At 44.4% G+C, this 21,835-nt stretch overlaps 1 protein-coding gene across 6 annotated transcripts in view; it reads left to right on the plus strand.

Moving 5' to 3' along the window:
• Positions 1–21,835, plus strand: part of NOVA1 (NOVA alternative splicing regulator 1) — a 635,377-nt gene that overhangs the window by 611,713 nt on the left and 1,829 nt on the right. For all 6 annotated transcript variants that reach the window (XM_078659424.1, XM_078659420.1, XM_078659422.1 and 3 more), the window contains one exon: positions 18,318–21,835. This exon is cut by the window's right edge and continues 1,829 nt beyond it. In XM_078659424.1, coding sequence (XP_078515550.1) covers positions 18,318–19,325 — 1,008 coding nt within the window. In that variant the 3' untranslated portion in view covers positions 19,326–21,835. The remainder of the gene's footprint in view (positions 1–18,317) is intronic.

Below are 21,835 nucleotides of genomic sequence, written 5' to 3' on the forward strand. Positions count from 1 at the left end.
GCTATGTACAGGGTAGGTCATGCGGAAAAAGTTACATAAGCAAACAATAAAGTCAAAATAATAGACCCTAACCCTCTTTATAGTCCCATATAATCCTCCACCCCCCTCCAGTCGTCTTAGACAGCAGCGTGTGGCTCTTGCTAAACCTAGAATTATAAAGTAAAATAAAATGCACATTGTGTTTCCACTCCCACTATGTCATGGAGGCGGAATGGCCAGTGGTCTGACCTGCCTCTTGTGTAGAGAAGGTGGTTGGAATGTGTGATCTCTGCACACTGCTCTCTCTCTGCTGTGACAATCACCCCATTGTCCAGTGTGGGCAAACAAAAAGCCTTGAAAGAGCTGACGCTGAGAATCCTGCCATGCAGACCCTCCTCTTTCCATTCATGTCATGTGCGGGTCTGACAGAGCACTGGCTGCCTCCTGCGAGGCTCATTAGCAGCAGGGTGCGTTGGGCTAATAATGCAGTTTGTTCGCTCGCTTCAATCATCTTGTGTATCTGTTGTTCAGTTATCCAGCGCTGAAAACTGAGGGCGAATAGTCAGAGGTATCTGGGGTCCTTAGTTGGAATTACATTTCCTGCTGACCTCTTCTGCTGACATAAAAAAAAAGTAGGGGTTTACCCAAATTACCCTCTTAATACCTGGGTAAAGACACAATACAAAGATAAGAAAGAAAAAGTGGCAAGGAGGAAAAGAGATATATATATATATATATATATATATATATATATATATATATATATATATATATATATATATATATATATATGTATATATATATATACATATATATATATATGGTAGTGGTATATATATATAGTTACATAGGGAACTGCATATTGCCCTATTAACAGTCCATAGTCCTTTCATTAATTCATGTTCCTTATTCACAACAAAAGAATCACATACCAAAGACACAGAATTACGTAATTTAACTATCGTAATCTTGATTCAGTTCATCATAATTTTTTTTATTCTTTTATCAAACTACATACATATATATATACACGACAATTATATACAAATCACAAAAATTCATAGGTTCCTACTACCCGTTTGCTAGAAAAGACAGTGTTCACCTATTACATAAAGGGAATACACTCAGAGGTCATCTTGTATGCACACCAAGTTCGTATTCCTCAAGAACCTTAATCATAAAGCTGTGCATTCAATCATTAAAGTATTAATCCAATTATCGTCAGACTCCTCTTGTCAAAACCTGTTGACGCGGATGCGTTTCGGCCTTCATATACATCTTGACCTCCTCAGGACAAGGGTGAGGAAACAAACTTGAAGGAAACCAATCCAAATGCCATGGCGTCAGGACCCGGTTATGGTAATGTGTAAATATCCATGGCGTGTAACTTAACTGCTTATTACTTGCACCTCCGTAATCAAGGTATTAGAAACCACTCAGGGGCCTCTACACCATTCCCTGGTGAAAATCTCTTTCTGCTTAAAGGCATTCGCGGACGTTACCTCCTTTCATTCTGTCGGCACAGGGCCTCTTCTGCTGAGGCACAGTAGTGTAAACTGTCTGCTCAAGGCCTTTTGTTGTCTTAAGAATGAGGAATGCGATGAGGACAGTGTGGCTTTCTGAAGTGCCTGGAGGTATCTCGCTGCGATTCAAGGCGCTCTTTTACTATGGAGCTCTAGGGATGTGGTGAAACATGACCTCTTAGAAATTGAATACTCCTGCTATTCAACACTGGCTGATCCCAGTACTAGTAGCAGTGGTAGTAGCAGCAGTGGTAGGAGTGGTAATAGTGGTAGTAGTAGTAGCAGCAGTAATAGTAGCAGCAGCAGCAGTAGTGCTAGAAATGGTGGCAGCAGCGTTGGCAATTGTAGTAGTAGTAGCAGCAGTAGTAGTAGAAGCAGCATCTGCAGTAGTAGTAGTATTAGTAGCAGCAGTGGTGGTGGTAGTAGTAGTAGTAGTAGTAGAAGCAACAACAGTGGTATTAGTAGCAGCATTAGCAGTGGTAGTACTAGTAGTAGTAACTTCAGCAGTGGTAGTAATAGTGGAAGCAGTAGTTGCAGCAGCAGTAGTAATAGTAGTAATTCTAGCAGTAATAGTAATAGCGGTAGCAGTAGTAGCAGCAGTAGTGGTAATAGTAATATCAGCATCAGCGGTGGTATTACTAGTAGTTGCAACATCTGCAGTGGTTGTACTAGTAAGAGTAGTAGCAGCTGCAATGGTAGCAGTGGTAATATAGTAGCAGCAACAGTGGTAGTAGTAGCAGCATCAGCAGTGATAGTACTAGAGGTAGCAGCAGTAGCAGCACCAATTTTAGTGGTAATAGTGGTAGCAGTAATAGCAGCAGTGGCAGTAGTAGCAATATTCGTATCAACCGTGGTAGTAATAGTGGTAGCAGTAGTAGCAGCAGTGATAATAGTAGGAATATCAACACCAACAGTGGTAGTAATAGTGGTAGCAGTAGAGGCAGCACCAGCAGTAGTAATAGTAGTAATATCAGCATCAGCAGTGGCATTACTAGTAGTAGCAGAATCAGAAGTTGTTGTGCTAGTAGTAGTAGTAGCAGCAGCAGCAATAGGAGCTGTAGCAGTTGTATAAAAGCATCAGCAGTAGTAGAATTAGTGGTAGCAGTAGTAGCAGCAGCAGTGCTAATAGTAGCAATAACAGCATTGGTAGTATTAGGGGTAGCAGTAGTAGTAGCAGCAGAAGTGGTAGTGTACGAGTGGGCCTCAGCAAGGCCTACCATTGCTAGGGGTTCGCCCTTCTCTGCACAGAGTCCTCAGACCAATAGGATAGAAGATGGCACAGAAACTGGAATAGAAAATACAAGATTTATTAAACCTCATGAGGTCAAACTACATTCACACAGCACCCTTCGGTAATGTATGAAGTAGCACACTGAATAAAAGGAGCTTGGTCCTTTTATACCCACACAGGGGCTCAAAAGAAGGCGGTACAAGTACAAGAAGAAGGTTTTAGGTACATATAAAGTCATACAGAAAATGCACAGTCAACAAGTGGGAGGAGCTAACTGTTGCTAATTCTGGTGAACACATCCTGACAGTTACAGACTAACAGCAGCTGCATGGACAGCTGCAAGCTCAACTGAGCATGTGCGAAGCAGAAGAAACTAAATATAACCTGTCTCTAGGCAGATTCCAAGAGCAGACAACAGCAAGGTAGGACAGAGCACATGGCACATGGTAAACAAGATGGCTGCCAGAAGTACAAAATGGATTCCACAAAACGGATGAGATAACCTCTAAATACAGGATGGCTTCTGCTAATGCTAACCCAATTGCTGCCAAATTACAACAGACAACCCTTTTAGCATGAGCTGAAGACAGTTGTTCATCTGGGGTAATCTAGATATGCATCCTGTACATCGATGCTCATCAGTTCAGTGATCTCTTTATTTAGCATTCGTTGGGCTTTCATTTCTGCAACATTTTTCTAGGCAGGTGTACAAGCAGTGATGCAAATAGAGCACAGCATGGGACCACATTGTATACATATACAGTATGTAAATAGTATCACCAATAGTATACATAGAATAGTCAGTAGCTTCCAGCCCCAAGTAATAAAGAATGTCCATATCCAGTTTGAAAATGTCCATTTACCAGTCTCTGGGTGAATCTCTGCAGCAATCTTATGCAGTTTAGAGATTGCATCATATACTGAAGGCGAGTGATTCGGAATGAAAACACAACAGCTGCTGCCAATGATGCGACATGCACCACCTCAATCAGCCAGAATAACATCTAGCACTATGCGATTCTGGAGTGCTACAATCCTCACAACTTGCAGCTCTTCTGTAATGTTCCCAAGTGCCATAGCTGTCTGATTAGTAACAGCTTCCACAACTCTAGTCAATCGTCTTATTTTCCTGCTGTTTAATGCAGCACCCAGGAAGAAGAATACGCCTAAGTTAAAGTCAACATATTGTTGCAAAGCAGTGTCAGTTTGGTCAACTTCATCCATACTTATTGTTCTCTTATTTCTGTTCTTGGAAATGTCATTGTACAATTTGAAGTTGAGGTGATATAACGCAGGTGCCAAAAGCATGGGGGGGCAACAGAAAGGACACATAGCAGATCCCTGACCACCCAACAGGTAGTTGATAGTATCCCTTATTTCCGCACACGAAATAAGTATAATATGAAGACGTAAAACTGCTGTTATTAGCACCTTCAATTGTCAGAACTACAGTACATTCCCTTCTCCCCACTGGAATTCTCCCAACACTACTAATACATAAATCTGCTTTAGCTCTTGTCACATAAATTGCAAAAGGTCCATTGTTCTTAATATTTCTCATACTCATGAAGACATATAGTGTCGAAATATTGTCAGGTTGATACTCTTCCCATTACCATTTAGTCCCTTTAGCTTGAGGATAACCATCTTTATCTTGGTAGCATATTTTATTGAGGTGAAAGTTAATCCCACCTACTGAAGGCTTTCCAGATGCTAACAAAAGCGCATACCAAGCTTGACAAGAACCATTCTGCGAGAATGGAAGAGGAATGAAAGGTGTTCCTCCCTTTTTCTGGTGAGCAGGTATCATTCCACACAACCAACAGTTGGTAGTATTTGTGGCATTATGAGTATGATGCAACATCTGGATGAATGTATTACTTAGGTAGGATTGTCGATGCTTCTGCTCATGGTAGAGAAGCGTAAAGTAGTGGTGTTCAACTGGCACTGGAGTAGTGGCGATCAAAAGCTGTCAAGCAGGAGCCACCTTCTCAACAAACCAAGCTATTATTGCCATAACCACCATAGCAACAACAAACCCTACAGCACAAATTATTTTCTTATTGCATATCTTAGCAACTGTTGGTCTTTCAACAGACATAATTACTTCGTCGTCAAAAACAATCGTTGGAGCTCTTATCCCTGGGCAGCAGTTGATTTCTTCACAGAGGGTCAAGACGGGTGTCACTACACTATGCAGAACTGACCCCCACCTCCCCCCTTGCCACATTGGCATTCCGTTTCACCAACCCAGGGCGGTAGCTCAACCAGTCTTTTTTGGCAAAGCAGATTCTTTCCTTGGTCTCAGCTGATATCGGGATTCTCCAGTGATCGTGCGGTTCGGGAAGACTTCCGCAGATTCGTCAGGTGAGATAGCTTGACCTTGCTCCGTCTCCAGAATATCTCGATGGTCGGTCAACACAGCAGGTTCCACCAAGGTAGGTAGCACTCTCTTGCAGTGAGTACTATGGACCCAATTCTTTTGATTCGTCACTCGAACTGCAGTCCTTGTCGCAAGGAGCACTTGCTCTGGTCCTCGCCACCTCGGTTCCAAGCTGTTCGATCTGTCGAAGACCTTGACCATCATGTGTTCGCCAGGATGGAGTTTGTGGGCCTCACCTGTAGATCTGTCAGGAAGAGCTTCTCGAACCTGTTGATGAATAGAGGTCAAACTGTCAGTTAACTGTGCCAAATAATCATTCATCAGAACACATGGAACATCATGTATGGGGCGTGGCTTAGGAACTCCCCAAATGTTCATCGGTCTCCCAAACACCACCTCATATGGTGTAAGCCCAGATCGTGAATGTCGCACCGATCCTATGGACAACAATGCCAAAGGTAGTGCATCAGGCCATTTCAGAGACGTGGAAGCCAGTATTTTCGCTAACTTCAATTTCAAAGTAGCGTTGTACCTCTTCACTGATCCTGCTGAATGTGGGTGGAAGACTGCATGGAATTTCTGTTTGATTCCTAATCCTTTCAGTACGTACTCAACAACTTGCCCAATAAAATGAGGTCCGTTGTCACTCCACAAAAGTTTGCAAACACCATATCTTGAGAAAAACTCCTTTAGAAGCACCTTAGCTGTAGTGAGAGCTGTATTATCCTTTGTTGGGTATGCCTATATCCATTTGCTGAAGGCACATACCACCACTAGGACATACTTCACGTTCTTGCAATGTTCAAGTTGGATGTAATCCCTCTGCAAAACTTCAAAAGGTGCAGTCTGTGTAGCAAACCCTCCTGTAGGAGTCCTTGTCCCTTTACCAGGATTATACTGCCAACAGATCACACAGGACTGTACTACTCTCTTAGCTGTGCTGGCAATTTCAGGATGCTGCCAAACTCATGTAAGCAATTTCGTTATTGCTAGAGCTCCAACATGTGCCAGGCCATGTGCCATTTGAACCATAGGTTGTAAATAGGCTGCAGGTAGTTTCCATTTATCCATGTCTTTGTTGCGCCAACAACCCTCATCGTCCAATATTCCTTCTTTAGCCCATTGCTCAAGTTCTGCTACAGAAGCAGATCTCTTTACATCTAACACTTCCTGTCTAGCATCATGCCATCGCTCAGCTTGAGACTTCACTACATACATAGAAGTAGAGCTTTGTTGCATTGCAGTCTCACGAGCTACGCGATCTGCAAAGGCATTGCCTTGTCCTGTCTTATCAGTTACTTTCTTGTGTGCTCTGCACTTCACAATAGCTATCTTCTTTGGATATGTTAGTGCAGTTTAGAGATTATGCACTAACTCTCCGTGCATTATCTGCATCCTGTGAGACGTAAGAAAGCCTCTTTCCTTCCAAAACAGGCCAAAATCATGGGCCACTCCAAAAGCATAGCGGCTTTCTGTATAGATGTTCACACGCAAGTCAGTGCTAAGTTCACATGCTCGTGTTAAAGCTATTAGTTCCAGCAGAAATACTCCTGTAGCTTAGGTCTTGCTGGGAAATGTTTTTCATTCAAAGGCTTTGAACTTCCTTATGGTTTCTTTTGTGACTATTGAGTTTTTCATGCCTTCCTACAAAGGGATAAGCTTACTATTTCATTATGTTTTAATGAGTATTAATGAAAAATGAAATTGAGGAAATAATCAGAAGGAAAGCTTTTATAATTGTAATGTTAGTTGTTGATAGAACATATCTTCATTACTTCATAACTAATTCACCTGCCATCCATGTGAAGCCTCTAGGTTAGTGTATGGAATACTAGTTAACCTCTTTCCTGTGTTTTGGGGTTCACAGTGACGTGGCTCAGACACTACACTGCATCATGAGACCGCCGCAACAAAGACAGGGTCAAAGCCTCCTCTGCCGGCGCTGGAACCTATAGAAGGCCATGTTATGCTTTTCTCTTTAAATTTCAGAAATAAAAGGCGTTTAATCCATAATTCATTGTTGAGAAGGGTTGTTATTTCTAAATGGGGACGAGAAAGCGTGTCTTCATGCAAGCAATGTTTTAGATTTATTTTTGGAAAGAAGTATTTCTCTTCATAAAAAAGCTTTGAGATTTTGAGAGATAACACAAATAGGCAAAATATATGGCATTAATGAGAAACCTGTGATGGAAAACTTGAACTACAAATAATATTTCTATTTGTAGCACATTTTTGGGCAAGTGCCTAAGCCAGGTTAGGGTGGGCAGAGCTGGGCTTCCGTGACGTCGGGAGGAGGAGTGGTTGCTGCACATGGCGGTTTGGGCGGCCGTCTTGGTCATGCGCACTTTGCATGTTCCCCACCAGGCTTCAATGCACAGCTGGATGGGGAACATGCACAGGCTCACTGTGCTTGTCTTGAGCGCCGAACAATGGCGCGCAGACCAATCACAACACTGCATTGCAGCATTGTGATTGGCTTAGGGGAGCCTGGGTGCCTCCTGTTTGCACAGAACCAGGAAAAAGTCGTGGAAGTGTGCACGTTGAGATAAGGGAATTTTAATTTTTCTAAAAAAAAAATCCCCTCCTCCCACTGCCTCCACCACCCACCACCCCCATTCCGTACCGGCCGCCACTGAGCTGCAGTTTTTCAAATGGGAGGAGAACAGATTCTTGCCTGAGTCAGGAGAGAGATGCACATAAGCAGAGAAGACTTAGGGATGCCAGCAGCTTTGCACAGGGTGAACACAGGTCAACCTGGAGTGCAATTGATGCACATTCAATGCCTCTTCACAGAAGGAAAAGTGTCTGTCTGTCTGAGAGGAGGTTATTGTTCGAGGAAATCAGAGAATTGAATGAAAGCTGCCTTTTCAGAGACCCTCCCCAGGAATGGTTTGTTTGATATTGATCACCTGGTTGCTTCTTTAGGATTGGCTTAATGGAGGATATTTTAGCTTCTTGGGAATGAGTGGATGATTGTCCTAGCCACTTTGCAGCTGTTATTGCCGTTAATGCCTTCGCTAAGATGGTTTTAGTTTACTGGTCAGTATGAGTGCAGGCAATGCTCCCAGGATGGTTTTAGACATATATGGGAGGACACAGGTGATTCTGGAATGGAGATAACCTTGATTAGTTCTGCGGTTTCCTTTATGGAAAGTATTTTGCACATTTATAGTTTTTGTTGAATAGTTTTTGAGGTAGGGGCCAGCTTTAGCTGCAGAGAAATACGTTCACCGAATGCTTTCAATTGGAAGTGAGGGGCAGATCTTCAAGGAAGTGCCGCGACGCATCAATGCAAGCACTTTGGCTGTGCCACGCTGCGGCACTTCCGAAGCACAGGAATGCGACATATTTCCAATAATATGTCACATTCCTGTGCCGTCCCCTGCACTGGCGCACAACCTGCAACCATGCGCCGGCGCAGGGTCGTTTGCACCGTGTTGCAAGGATGCCAGCGTCATGGGGAGATAGTTTTTGTGCAGGAAGGAGCACCTTCCTGCACAAAAACAATCACTACAGGCATTATCCTCTTTCAATGTGTGCTGTAGAATGCAGCACGCTGTGAAAGAGGAAAAAATGAGGAGAAATTAAAACATTTCTCATCGTTGCACCTCGCGTAGCATTGACACGCATTTCCAGATTTACGATTGCTCGTAAATCTGGAAATGTGTCTTGTTCCAAGGGTGTTGCGTGGGAACACCCACAGCAACACCCATGGAACGTCACTTCCACGCAATGTGCTGCGTGTGAAGGGGTCATATTTACAAGGAGAGGAAAAGTCACACAGGGTGTTTTTTCCTCTCCTTGTAAATATGGAGGAGTGAAGTACGCCTCCAGTATGTCACAAAAAGTGATGGACTGGTGACGCTGGGGGTGTAAATCTGCCCCTGAGTGTCTAGACAGCCAAATTGAAGGTTCCTGAGAGTGGTTCACACAGTTTGAGTTGAAGGTAGGATCATGGAATTCAGAAATGATTTTTGTTTGCACTTCCGAAGTGCATTATGTTTTTCGGGGCCGTGCCTGGCACGTGAACATGTATTTGTAGCCAGATTTGCATGCTGAAGAATGCGAGAGGGCCTGCTCAGCCCAGCAGCTCGCGTCCTTATATAAAACCTTGAAAGCTGTGCTTTTCTTGGGCTATTTCATAAATTGAAAGATCTGCCGCAGTGTGGATGTTGCCAGGCAACAGACAAGGCGACCCATCTCGCTGCATGATTTCTGTGGGAACCAGCGACCAAGGAATTCATTTTTTCATAACTCATTTTCTCTGTTTTACAATTGTTGACACAACGTGTGTGCCTGCGCATACCATTCTGGAGAGTGCTGCCAAAAGTATGATCAGGTTCACTTGGGATGGTTGGTCCTCGCGTGCATAAGAGCCATGAGTGTGTTTATCATTGCAAGCAGCACAGTCCACTTCACCAGATCTTTGGCGGAGGTCATGCCTTTCCGATGTTTTAACTCTAAAGAGGATCCGAGTAGGATTATTATGTCACACATTTAAATTCTACAGTTTCAGTGTGCAATATAAAATGCAGCTCGTAAACACGACAAAAACGATTCTAAATGATACGTTAAAATGCATTCTTCGTCTTTTGTGGGGCTTCATCAGTAACACAGCAAGCATGCCAGGGGCCCTGGTGCAAGCAAGGAAAATGTACACTTTGTCAGCTGTTGGGCAGTGAGATACAACAGTTATCCGTGATCAATGGTCCCCTCAGGGCTCTGGGACCCCGTGTCATTGCCTATGCTGCCACAATGACTGCTACGCCGCTGGGCTTCTCTTTTGTGGTGGTTGCAATGGGGTGGATGCAGTCATTTTTCTACAAAGATGTGTTGATTATTTTACCCTTAAGGCCCTTGCACAAAACGTCGGGCGCTGGTGTTTTGCCAAAATTGGTAATGCTGTGTTCTAACATTTTTAAAACGCAGGAATGTGTCGTATTTACAAAAATACAGTGCACCCCTATGTTTCTGCTAGCGCTGGAGCTAATATAGCTCCCCAGAGCCAGCGCAGAAACCCTTGTGTCATATTCAAGGGTGCCTGCGCTGCGATTCTCCACGTGGAACCCGTTTAAGGCAAGGTATTCCCTGCTCTTAGTTTTTGGTGCTGTCCCAGCCTAGTAAATATGGGGCAGCGTCAAAAAGCAATGGGTGTTGCGGTGGAACACCCACTGCGACAACCATCACATGCCCCATTCATGCTAAGCAAAGCAAGAAAAGGGGCCTTATTTACAAGGTAGCGCTAAGCCTCGTTAAGTGGCTTAACGCTGCTTTGTAAATAAGGTGATATCACCACCAGAACATCACTTAAAGTGGCTTTCTGGTGGCGATATCCCCTTGTAAATATGCGCCTATATTACTTAGTTGACTTAAGGCCGTGGACAGGCTTGCAAAGCTGAACGTGGTACACAGGCTTGTGCATCCTGACCTCTATGGAAGGTGTAGAAGCTGAGTCCGTGCACACTCAGTGATAGTGCGCAGTCTGGGAAGCCGCAGCCTGAACAGACACATACATGTCTCTACAGAACTCGTGCGCCTCATCATTTATGGAGTACATTAAGGGGCAGATTTATGAAGGCCCTGCGCCGCCGGTGCGTCACTTTTTCCCATGTTAAAAGTGACGCACCGGAGGCGCAAGGCCTTCATAAATCTGCCCCTAAGTGTTTCTGTTATTTTACCTCTTGTTTGGGTTCCGCTCCTGCCGGATATATTCACAGCTGTGGAATTGGCCTGTTGTCCACTACAAAAGAAAAGTGAGCTCCTTCGTGCTACTGGAAGCATATATGATGGCGGCACGACACTGACGCCGGGCCTGAGGAACAGCATTGGACCTGATCACGCTATACATTTGCTGAATTGATACGTCCTACTCGCATATCGGCACGGAATAACCACCGATCATCTTTACATTTAGGTTTTATCCCGTTGGTGTTAATTTTTTGGCTTGAATACTGAGGATACTAGCACACTGGACCAGCCGGGTCAGAATTACAACCAGCGGAGTGATCACTTGATATAAACACGAAGACCTAAACAGCCCTGAAGAAGTCAGGGGATATTTACCCAAAGCGACAAAACACATGTTGGTTGGACGCCTTATGGTTGTTTGAATAAAAGACAAAGAAAATACTTTATGAGACTTTATCAACATTTGTGCTCCAATTACATGATGAACTATCATAGAACACTCATAGCGTGTGCATAGTATCTTGGGTTGCAAGGGTTAGACATGTAGCCTCACATTGCTGACCTTTAATGAGGCTTAGCGCTACCTTGTAAATAAGGACCCATTTCTCGCTTCGCTTAGCATGAAAGGGCCGTACAATGGGTGTTGCAGTGGGTGTTCCACCGCAACACCCTTTGCTTTTTGACGCTGCCCCATATTTACAAGGCTGGGACAGCGCCAAAACCTAAGAGCAGGCAATACCTGGTCTTAGACGGGTTACACAAGGAGAATCGCAGCGCAGGCGCCCTTGGATAACCATGGATTACCTGAATATAGGAGCTCTTGCTTCCTAAACTCGATCATTTAGCATTTGTTGCTGCCACGGAATCTGGCAATCTCAGCACTTTATCCTCCAGGTGTACAAACTGCTAATGCAGTAGCTTTGGGCAGAAAGTTTCAGGAAAATCTAGAATGGGTCCTAAACAGCGAAGTTTGCACATCTGTTCCCAAGATTGGGGTTTTCCACGAATAAACATGCTCACACAGGCAAGCAACATAAACAGCACAGATTGTGGCCTTAGTCTGCTTCTGTGATCAGCTGGGAGTAGAAGCGAGTGCCTGCCTGTCCTCTGATCCCAGTGGCTTTAGAAATCATCACCACGTCCAGGATTTGCAAAGCCAAATCACCCTGGTCGCTGCAGAGCAGCCTTGCAGTGCTGGTAGCCAGCGCTGCTTCACAAGCCGCATCCACTGGGCAGTGCCATGCTTTCTAGTGGACACAGCTCTCCTTCTGATGTTTAGCATAGATCCCTTGATACAGGTATCAGAAGCAGCCTTACCCTAACTGCTGCACGTAGCACACCCTGGCCTCAGTTCTCATTCAATAAGTTCACTATCTAAGTGGATCTCGGTTTCACTATTGAAGTTGTGAAGGATTTTGGGGAAAGTTTCATAAGGGTTTTTCCTCCAACCAAGAAACCCTCTCCCCGACGGAAGCTGAAAATTGTGCCAATGATGGACTCTCCGTCCGATTCCATTCACATTGCATCTCTGCAGCTCCTATCTTGGAAAGCAGAGTTTCCTAGCGCTGCCAAATTAAATCCATCACAGTGTTTCACAAAAATAGGATCGTTTTGTGAACCCATTCTTTCTCTTTCTCAAAAAGAGTCTATGATCTTTCAAGTAGATCAGACTCCACCCTTCAATGGACCGTCTGGCACCTCTAGCTGCGGCCACTCTGCATTTAGGACCTGACAAGGGTCTGCCATTAGCATCTAGAAAAACTAACTGGACAGTTTAAGATTAACATGAACTCGGGGATCCCACTGCCTACCCTTTTCTCCCGGCTACTTCTTTATGTCTCCCTTTTTACTTTTTTACCTGAATTTAATAATGTATTTATTCTTTACCCGAACATTTTGGCGAGTGTTTTTAAAAAACTATTTATATGATATGCTGTTAGTATATGGCATTTTTGCATCTTTCTCCTATTGCTGTCAAAATACCCGTTATTCCAATCACTTGAAAACCAGACTACTCCCAAACCTTTCCCACCCTACTCTGCCTCTCACCTGCAGCCCTTCCCATCCGACCCTGGCTACAAGCCTCGCCTCAGAAACGTGCCTCTCCCACTCTGCACCCCCTTCCTTGATGATATATCCCCCCCTCCTCCTACTCTGCCCTACCCTTTGTATAATCGCCATCTTGTGCACCGCTTTCAAGCTGTGGAGCTAGGGGCGCACTGATATAGAAATACTTCTCACTCGAGACTTTACCGAATACATCTTCCCAAAAAAGGTTATATTGCTAAATATGACCAATAAGCAACAACCACTCACTGCATATCCTCAAACAGTTCCTTTTCCATGGCAATACGATCAATATTTTCATATCAGGACCGAACATATTGCTGGTCTGATCTCCATCCGGGTTATGAACAGTGATGCAGGGCATTGCCCGAGCAGGCCCTGGCTCCGAAAGAAGCTGATTCCTCCAATCTGATTGCATAAATCTGAACACAAACTTAACTCTGGTTGGTATTGGGTTGCAGGCCGGCTACACCTGTCTTCCATATGCAGGACACTTCAACCACCAACCGAACTAGAGGGCCTATTAGGATGGCGGACGGACCTGCGTCCGTCCGCCACCCCAGAGGTGGAGGGACCGTCCGCAGGGGCAGCGGCGGACCCTCCGTGCGAATTAGGATGTGACCGCCACCCTGGCAGTCACATCCTGTATTTTTAACATTGCTGCGGGTGCTGCTTGAAGCAGCACCCGCCGCAATGTTAAAACTGCATGCAGTGCATTTGCATGCACAAAGCGGCAGGCACCGCGCGGTGCCTGCCGCTTTGTGCATGCCAATGCAGGGGGGTACCATAGGTACCCCCCATGTCCACCCCCACTCCCCCTTCACCCTGGGGGCCCGCAACGGGCACCCAAAGAAAAGACCATATGCCTTTTCGTGGCGGTATTGCCCCCGCGGAAAGGCACGTCCCAAGGCTAATCCTAATATGGCTGGCAGTGTCTGATAGACACCGCCACCATATTAGAGCTTTTCTGCCGCGGTCTGAAGGCGACTGCGGCGGAAAAGCGGCGGACGGTCTCCCCGTCCGCCGGTGACCCCACAGCCATCCTAGTCTGGCGGGGGGTCTTTACAAACACCGCAGCAGTGAATCCGCATCCTCCGGGCCGCCCGGAGGATGCGGATTCACCGCAATCATAATCGGCCCCTCGGATTGGTGTTGGGGTTGCATCAAATAGCCATAACACCCATATCCGTTTGCACGCTCATGGGTAACCCTATGAATGATTCTGCAACTGCATCTGTGCTGTGAAGACAATCTACATAAGAAGTATCTTATGTATTGTTTGTGCGCCATAGAATTGTGCAGCAAGTTGACTCCTTATGATACGTTCTGACACCCAGACAGATCTGCAGATCCAACGACTGAATGAAAGCCCCATCGCTGTTAAACAAGAAACTTCCTTGCTGAAACCTTGCTGTGCTATTGTGCTAGCCCAGGCTCCTCATCAGAGGTGGCCGGCACTGGTCAGAGGTAGGGGGCGGGCAAGACGTGGGAAGTAGAGGGGTTGGGGTGATGCAGAGGACACAGGGGGAAGCAGAAATATATATATATATATATTTTTTTACTTGCCTTTTTGCCGCTTCCTCGCCTCCGTTGTCCTCCTTCACTCAGCCTTACGAAAGCACACCCAGGCGACCAGTCAGCTAATCACAACACTGCCTTAGCAGCATAGCAATTGGTCTGAGCGCTGTGTTTCAGCACTCAGACGCTGACTGGTTGCCTTGGTATGTTCTTTATGTAAGCTGTAATGCCGCCTGCATGGAGAACATGCGAAGTGCGGAAGACTGTTTTGGGCGGCCCGAGAGGGCCAGCTAAGCATTCACTTCGCACTTTAGGAGGGTGCTATCACTCCTCCTCTGCCGCCGACCCTAACTCAAAGTGGCCTGAAGACGGAGAAAATAAAATGAAAATAATACGAGTAATTATCATTTTATTTTCCCTTTGTGTCATGGTAAAAAAGCAGTGAGGTGACCTTCCTCCACCTTAGTGGAGGAGCCGCCACTGCTCCTCATACCCCCGCCTGCCCAGGCTTCTAAATGACCCACTCCTTGACGGGGCACCTGCTTTTCCGACGCCTGGCAGTAATAGGTAATGCTTTTGAGTCTGTGAGCAATTTGCCTTCCAATATCACTGTCCGCATATAAACATTTACCGATGAATGTTACTGGTTCTACTGTTGCACTCTGGAGTGAAACATTGATTTTAATTCTTGCTAATACTTTTCACCCCTATCTGAACTTACTGGGCCCGATTCACAGAACTAACTTAAGACAAAATCCTAAACTTACTACCATTTTCGTATTCACAGAAGGCACTTACTCATTTTGGTATTCACAGAAGTTAGGAGTCCAGTTAGGACTCCTAACTTTAGGACTCCTAAATGCCTTCTGTGAATACTAAGTCTTAAAATTAGGATTTTTCTCAATTTAGTAGTAGTAGTAAAGTTAGGACTCCTAACTTTAGGACTCCTAAATGCCTTCTGTGAATACCGAAAGTCTTAGTTTAGGAGTCCTAAAGTTAGGACTCCTAACTTTACTACTAGTAAACTGAGAAAAATCCTAATTTTAAGACTTTCAGTATTCACAGAAGGCATTTAGGAGTCCTAAAGTTAGGACTCCTAACTTCCGTGAATACCGAAATGAGTAAGTGCCTTCTGTGAATATCAAAATGGTAGTAAGTTTAGGATTTTGTCTTGAGTTAGTTCTGTGAATCGGGCCCACTGTGTTCCACCAGAGCTCCACAGGAGGTAGCGATGACAGAAGTGTAGTGATTAATGGTGCAAAGCCATGCCAACATCTGCTGGGTCTCTCAGTGAAAGGGACCTCAGAGTAAACTCTGCTTTGACAAGAAAATTGCACTTGGTGATAGTACTGAGACAACCTCAAATATGACATAAACAGGGGACATGGAGCTCACATCACTGCTTAAGGAGATGAAATTAAGCCTTGTCACTTATGATGAGAAAATTGGATTATTAGAAAACTAGGTTGATAACTACGCTAATTGACTGTACCTGGCTAAAAGAAGTATCTCTGACGTTGAGAACGATGGTATAAGGCCAACAAGCTAATCAGAATGGAATGAGAACTGGCTATTATTGAGGCTAAAATTGATGGCCCTGCCACAATAATATTAGGATTACTGGAGTTTCTGAAACGCTGCAGACTGAGAAGACTGAAATGTTTGTAGAAGGTTTCTGATAGAAGTGTTTGGACAGGGTACATTCTCAGCAGTATTGAGTGCCCACAAGGGAAACATCTTCCTGACAAAGTCCAGCAACTATTATTGCCATGTTACTGAACTACTGGGACCGGGTGTGGCTTGTGACTTGTTGGAGAAAGAGAAAGCTTGGATTACAATGGTCCAAATCTACTACTGTGTCCAGACTTTACAGTAACAGTGCAGGAGGCTAGATGGACTTTCCTGAGCACCTCCCCAAGTTCAAAATTCAATACAGCGGGAAAGCACTTTTTCTTGCGACGAAGTGAAGAAAGCCTTTTTGAATACCTGCTTCATAAAAATACATGACAACTCATGAAAGAAGAGCCCCAGTCAGACAGATATGAAGAGTACCTCCACGTCGAGTGAATATAAGTGCCTGGGAGGGTCTTGCTTCCAGCCACGCCTCCTGCAGTGTTTCGCCAAAATGTCGCCTACATACATTGTTGGCATTTGTTGTCTGTAATTGACATGTCCTGCCCTTGTGCAGAAATGAACAAACTATTAAACCCTTAATGCCTCTGTTCCCCGAGTGGCAATGTGAGCTTGCTCTTAGCGAGTTGAATCCCACTGGCTTGTGATAAAGTCTGTAGATGCCGCTGGCGAACTGGGCAGTACTGGTTCCGCAGAGTAGCAATCACCTCTTTTCATTACTCAGGTTAAATGGACACAAGTGATAGCTTTAGTTCGATTAAGAGCAGAATAATTGATAACAGGGGTTCCTTTGGGTGGTAAGGGTGGTACATGGAAACAATGGTTACTCAGTTTCATTGTTCAGTGGGCGTAGGTTAATCTTGATGTATATGTTGATGCTGAGCTGGGACGCAATGAATTGTTTTGTTTCAGTAATGTGATGTTAAACTAGCCACCCATGTGGCTGGCACAACTAGCGCGCACATGAAACCCACCTATTGAAATGCTGAAGGCCTTGATAACGGTAACATGTTTAGACAGGTGCTTGCTTATGGCTAATGTAAGGCTGATAGAATAGGCACGTTTGCATTCACCCTCACAGAACAGCTTAGAATGGAAGGCGGGCACCCAACGGTTGTTCACCCCATATACTTCATCCTCGGTACACATATATTCGAGGATTACACTACTAAAGTCCTACACTGATCCCAAAGACAGATATGCTGCGGTTCTGGGAAAGTTGGAGAGTGACAAAGGTGCTGTATACCAAACCTACCTCCTTCTGGGTTTTATAATCACATTCTTGGGAAAGTGAAGAATTCTGACTTTCCAATAGTATTTAGGGTGGAGATTTTAATAGCATACTTAACACTTTACTTGTTGGATAGCGACACTGATGGGTAGGGTGTTGGTCATTTCTCGTTATGTGTACTAATCTGTTACCTGAAACTCTGATCACTCCCTGATTGGGCTCTCACTGCAGGTTCCAATAACCACAGTAGCACATGTGTAACTTCTGCTCTGAGGTATTTGCTGACTGAGTATGTAAGGCTGACATTTGTAAAGCTATCAGTGCCAGATTGGTTCCCACTGCCAGCGTGGTGCAGTAAAACTTTAAGGTGTACATTGGGAAGCTATGCATTTGTGTACTAGCTAGGGTCTTCACAACCCATTATAGAGTATCGGGCTCAATAGAAGTGGAGAGAACCACCTTGGAAAGGCACTATTATTTGGCACACAATGAGGTCGCGTTGGGGGACATCTAAGATAACTTGGAAAACGTCCTTGATATAGCAGATGTGTCACTTTTGACCCAGCAACAGTTTTACTGGGATTTACAACGTGAAGAGTGGCTTTGTTGTGCTTTGATGTTACTGTTGATGATGTAGAATGATCGATAAAAATAAAAAGTACTTCATGCAATCAATAGTATGTATGATATTCATTCTCGTGTGACAAGACTATGCTGATCTCATCTGACAGTTATGTTTGGAACCAATGTTGCATCTTGGAGGATGCACTGCCATGCTGCTAATACCAGACTGCATTCACTGCCATGCCAGCTCTATTCTGGTTGCCACCAGCAGGGCCAGCAGCATCTTTGAATATGTCTCAATGCCAGGAGCGTTTTGAGGTCAGCTGTAGTTACTCTTTTGTAAGGATGGTTTGCATAGGTCTTCTTCTCTTTCATCCGCCAGCCACAGTAGTTGTCCAAAGTCGATGCCTGCACCATACTATGACTGCTGTTAGTATTGCATTTGCACACGCTAGGGATGAGTACTAATGTTGTGTATGTTTTTTTTTGTTTGCATTGCAGGTAAAGATTATAGTCCCCAACAGCACGGCAGGCCTGATAATAGGGAAAGGAGGTGCGACAGTGAAGGCTGTAATGGAACAGTCCGGGGCCTGGGTGCAGCTTTCGCAAAAACCTGACGGGATCAACTTGCAAGAGAGGGTTGTGACTGTGAGTGGGGAGCCCGAGCAGAACAGGAAAGCTGTGGAACTCATCATTCAGAAGATCCAGGAGGACCCGCAGAGCGGCAGCTGCCTGAACATAAGCTACGCCAATGTCACAGGCCCCGTGGCCAACTCCAATCCGACCGGCTCTCCCTATGCCAATACGGCTGAAGTGTTACCCTCTGCTGCTGCTGCCGCAGGTCTCTTAGGACATGCCAACCTGGCAGGAGTGGCAGCCTTCCCTGCAGTTCTCTCCGGCTTCACTGGCAATGACCTGGTGGCAATCACCTCTGCACTAAACACGTTGGCCAGCTATGGTTACAACCTCAACACGCTAGGTTTAGGAATCAGTCAGGCAGCGGCAACCGGGGCCTTGGCTGCAGCAGCTGCCAGTGCCAACCCAGCAGCAGCAGCAGCAGCCAACCTGTTGGCCACCTATGCGAGTGAAGCCTCAGGCGGTGGTAGCAACCCTGGGGGTCCGGCGGGGACATTTGCTTTAGGGAGCCTGGCTGCTGCTACTGCTGCCACAAATGGATATTTTGGAGCTGCTTCTCCCTTGACAGCCAGTGCCATTCTAGGGAGTGAGAAATCGACAGACGGGTCCAAGGATGTCGTTGAAATAGCAGTGCCTGAGAATCTAGTTGGGGCAATACTTGGAAAAGGTGGGAAGACATTGGTGGAGTACCAGGAGTTGACTGGTGCAAGGATACAGATCTCCAAGAAAGGGGAGTTTGTTCCAGGCACGAGGAATCGGAAGGTCACCATCACTGGCTCCCCTGCTGCCACGCAAGCCGCACAGTATTTAATCACACAACGGATCACCTATGAGCAAGGAGTCCGCGCTGCCAATCCTCAGAAAGTGGGTTGAACACCCACCATTTACAAGGTCCCAAATCCTTTCCAGCACCTCTCCCTCCTTCCCTCATTTTTGAAGGATGTACTGTACTTTGCAGAAGTGAAGGTTTTATTTTTTCTGTTATTAATATATAATTATGCAAACGAATGTGACAACGTTGAAAATGTGTATATGTAAATAATATGTGGTTTAAAAGATGTTCCATAGGAAGGTTTTTTCCCCTTGACCTGTTTTATTCTCTTATACTTTGCTTGTTGTATACTTGTTGAGAGGTGTTTTAGTGTGAATTTTAAGCCTGCCGTTTTACCAGCATTGTTGTAGTTGAAACTGACTGAATGTAGACAAGAAGACGTGCGTCATTCTCAGAATGAGTTCTAGAGACGACGCTAACTGCTGTTACCTTGGGTATGTTATGGTCAGTGACCTAAAATGGAGTGAGGCCAAAGCACTGTCTATTCAGTCTTACTTCCTGCATAGGGCACAGCGAAGTAGGAAATAACACGAAACAATAACACTAAAGTGGACCTACACACTAGAAGTGGCATCCAGTGTCTGTACCTGCCCTAGTCTGGGGACTTTCAGCTGCCACGGTGGGATTTGGTACCGAGACTGAGGGGGGTTGTTTAGTCTATTTCTGTGTTCAAGAGAAGTGGCAGCAGATCAATTTCAAAAGCTTTCTTTGAGATTTCAACTACTTTCTTCCTGAAATATATTTCATTTAGTTTTCCTATAGAACCTGAATCCGATCTAGCTTTAGCAAGTTTTCAGTAGAGTGTACCAAATTTAAATTCTTGAGGAGCAAGTGGGCAAAAGTCATCATTTTCCACATAATAATGATTTAATAGTAAATGTTGCTGCTCTGACGAAGGTCCTTAGAAAACTATTCCTAGAAGAATATTCTCCTGCAAATGTTAATTTGCATTTTTTTCCTCCGACAACTATTTTAATAATAATTTCCATGACATTTTGCTAAGTGTTTTCCTCCACGTTTGCCTAACAATAATAGTAAGTCTCTTACTTCCTAGCTCGTCATTATGAAGTCCATACTACATTAAGAAGGGGTGAGAGTTTACAAACGTTTTTTCAAATTATTGGTGGGTCCTTTGTACCCGAGATCAGACATTACGGGTTTCCATTTAGAAATAGTGAAAATATAAAATTGTGGTTGTCAAATTGTATTAATTGTAGATAACTGTTTGAGGTAAAACATTATAATATTAATCAAAACACCCAGGCCTGAAAGGAAAAAGGCCAGAAAAAGAAGTCATATTTCAGTCTTGGAAGTACACGAGGGTGTAGGATCTGGGAATATTTATATATGTGGACTGGCAGGACAGAGAATAACGGTCTTTGTTTAGAACCACCTAAAGTCTTTGTTTCAATGTCTTGAATCTTCTCACTTTAATACCGTGCATCATAGAAGTATTCAAGATGGCGGGACTTGCAGTGATGAAGTCCTTGAATTAGAGGTAAAACTACACTATTGGCCTCAAATCCCATTAAAAGTGGGTTAATTTTACCAAATTGTGGCAGCAAAACCGATTTCTAAAATGTGTCCCATCAACGCCATCATTGACTGCACTTTCTTTACTGTATCACAATCAGTTTTCTGATTTCAAGAGTACTTTGTGGTGCATGTTTATAAACAGAGGTAGATAAGGAATCTATCATGAAATCCCTACAGAATTCTTCTGTGGACAATGAGGATTCTGCACCATGTTCCCACATATGTCAGTCGAAGCCGAAAACATTGACTTGAGTCGTTAAGCCATCATGATGTATCCAGGATCTTACAGTGGCCAACGGTAAACATAGTACAGTAGACAATAATCAATATTTGTTTTAATTCATTGAGAGCCATCATTATGTATCCAGGATCTTACAGTGGCCAACGGTAATCATAGTACAGTAGACAATCAATATTTGTTTTAATTCATTGAGAGCCATCATTATGTATCCAGGATCTTACAGTGGCCAACGGTGATCATAGTACAATAGACAATAATCAATACTTTTGTTAATTCATTGTATGTTAATGGTTGCCTCAAAGTACTGTAAACTTCGGTGGCCTCTGGGATATGTTTACACTTTTTGATTTGCAAAATGAGCTACTACCTCTTGCCAACTATCATACACATTTTGCCCCTTTTTGTAAAATTGTAGGTTTTGTGTTCTTTTTTTATTGAAAACAATAGAGCAAGACTACTCACAGATCCCTGCAATGCAGTCAGTCAGTTGTCATTGTTTTCCTTCTTGACTTGGGTGTCTTTGAGAGAACAGTGGGGGCTTAAAGTAAAGGTTGGGATGTGTATCAGAGTCCTCAGTGGTCTTCAAAGAAGCACACTGAAATATATTTCAAGAAGAAATGTGGTTTTCCATGTAAAGATGGTGTCTGTGATATCCGAGCATTACCAAGTACTGGGTACCGGTGCAGCGGCATGTGGGCACTTCTAATGGTACTGTATAACTCACAGCCCATGTTCAGTGTCTTATTTTTGTCTGTGGCCCCTTGTCTTTGTGCT

This window comes from Lissotriton helveticus, chromosome 9 (genome assembly GCF_964261635.1).
Source record: "Lissotriton helveticus chromosome 9, aLisHel1.1, whole genome shotgun sequence".
Lineage (NCBI taxonomy): Eukaryota > Metazoa > Chordata > Amphibia > Caudata > Salamandridae > Lissotriton > Lissotriton helveticus.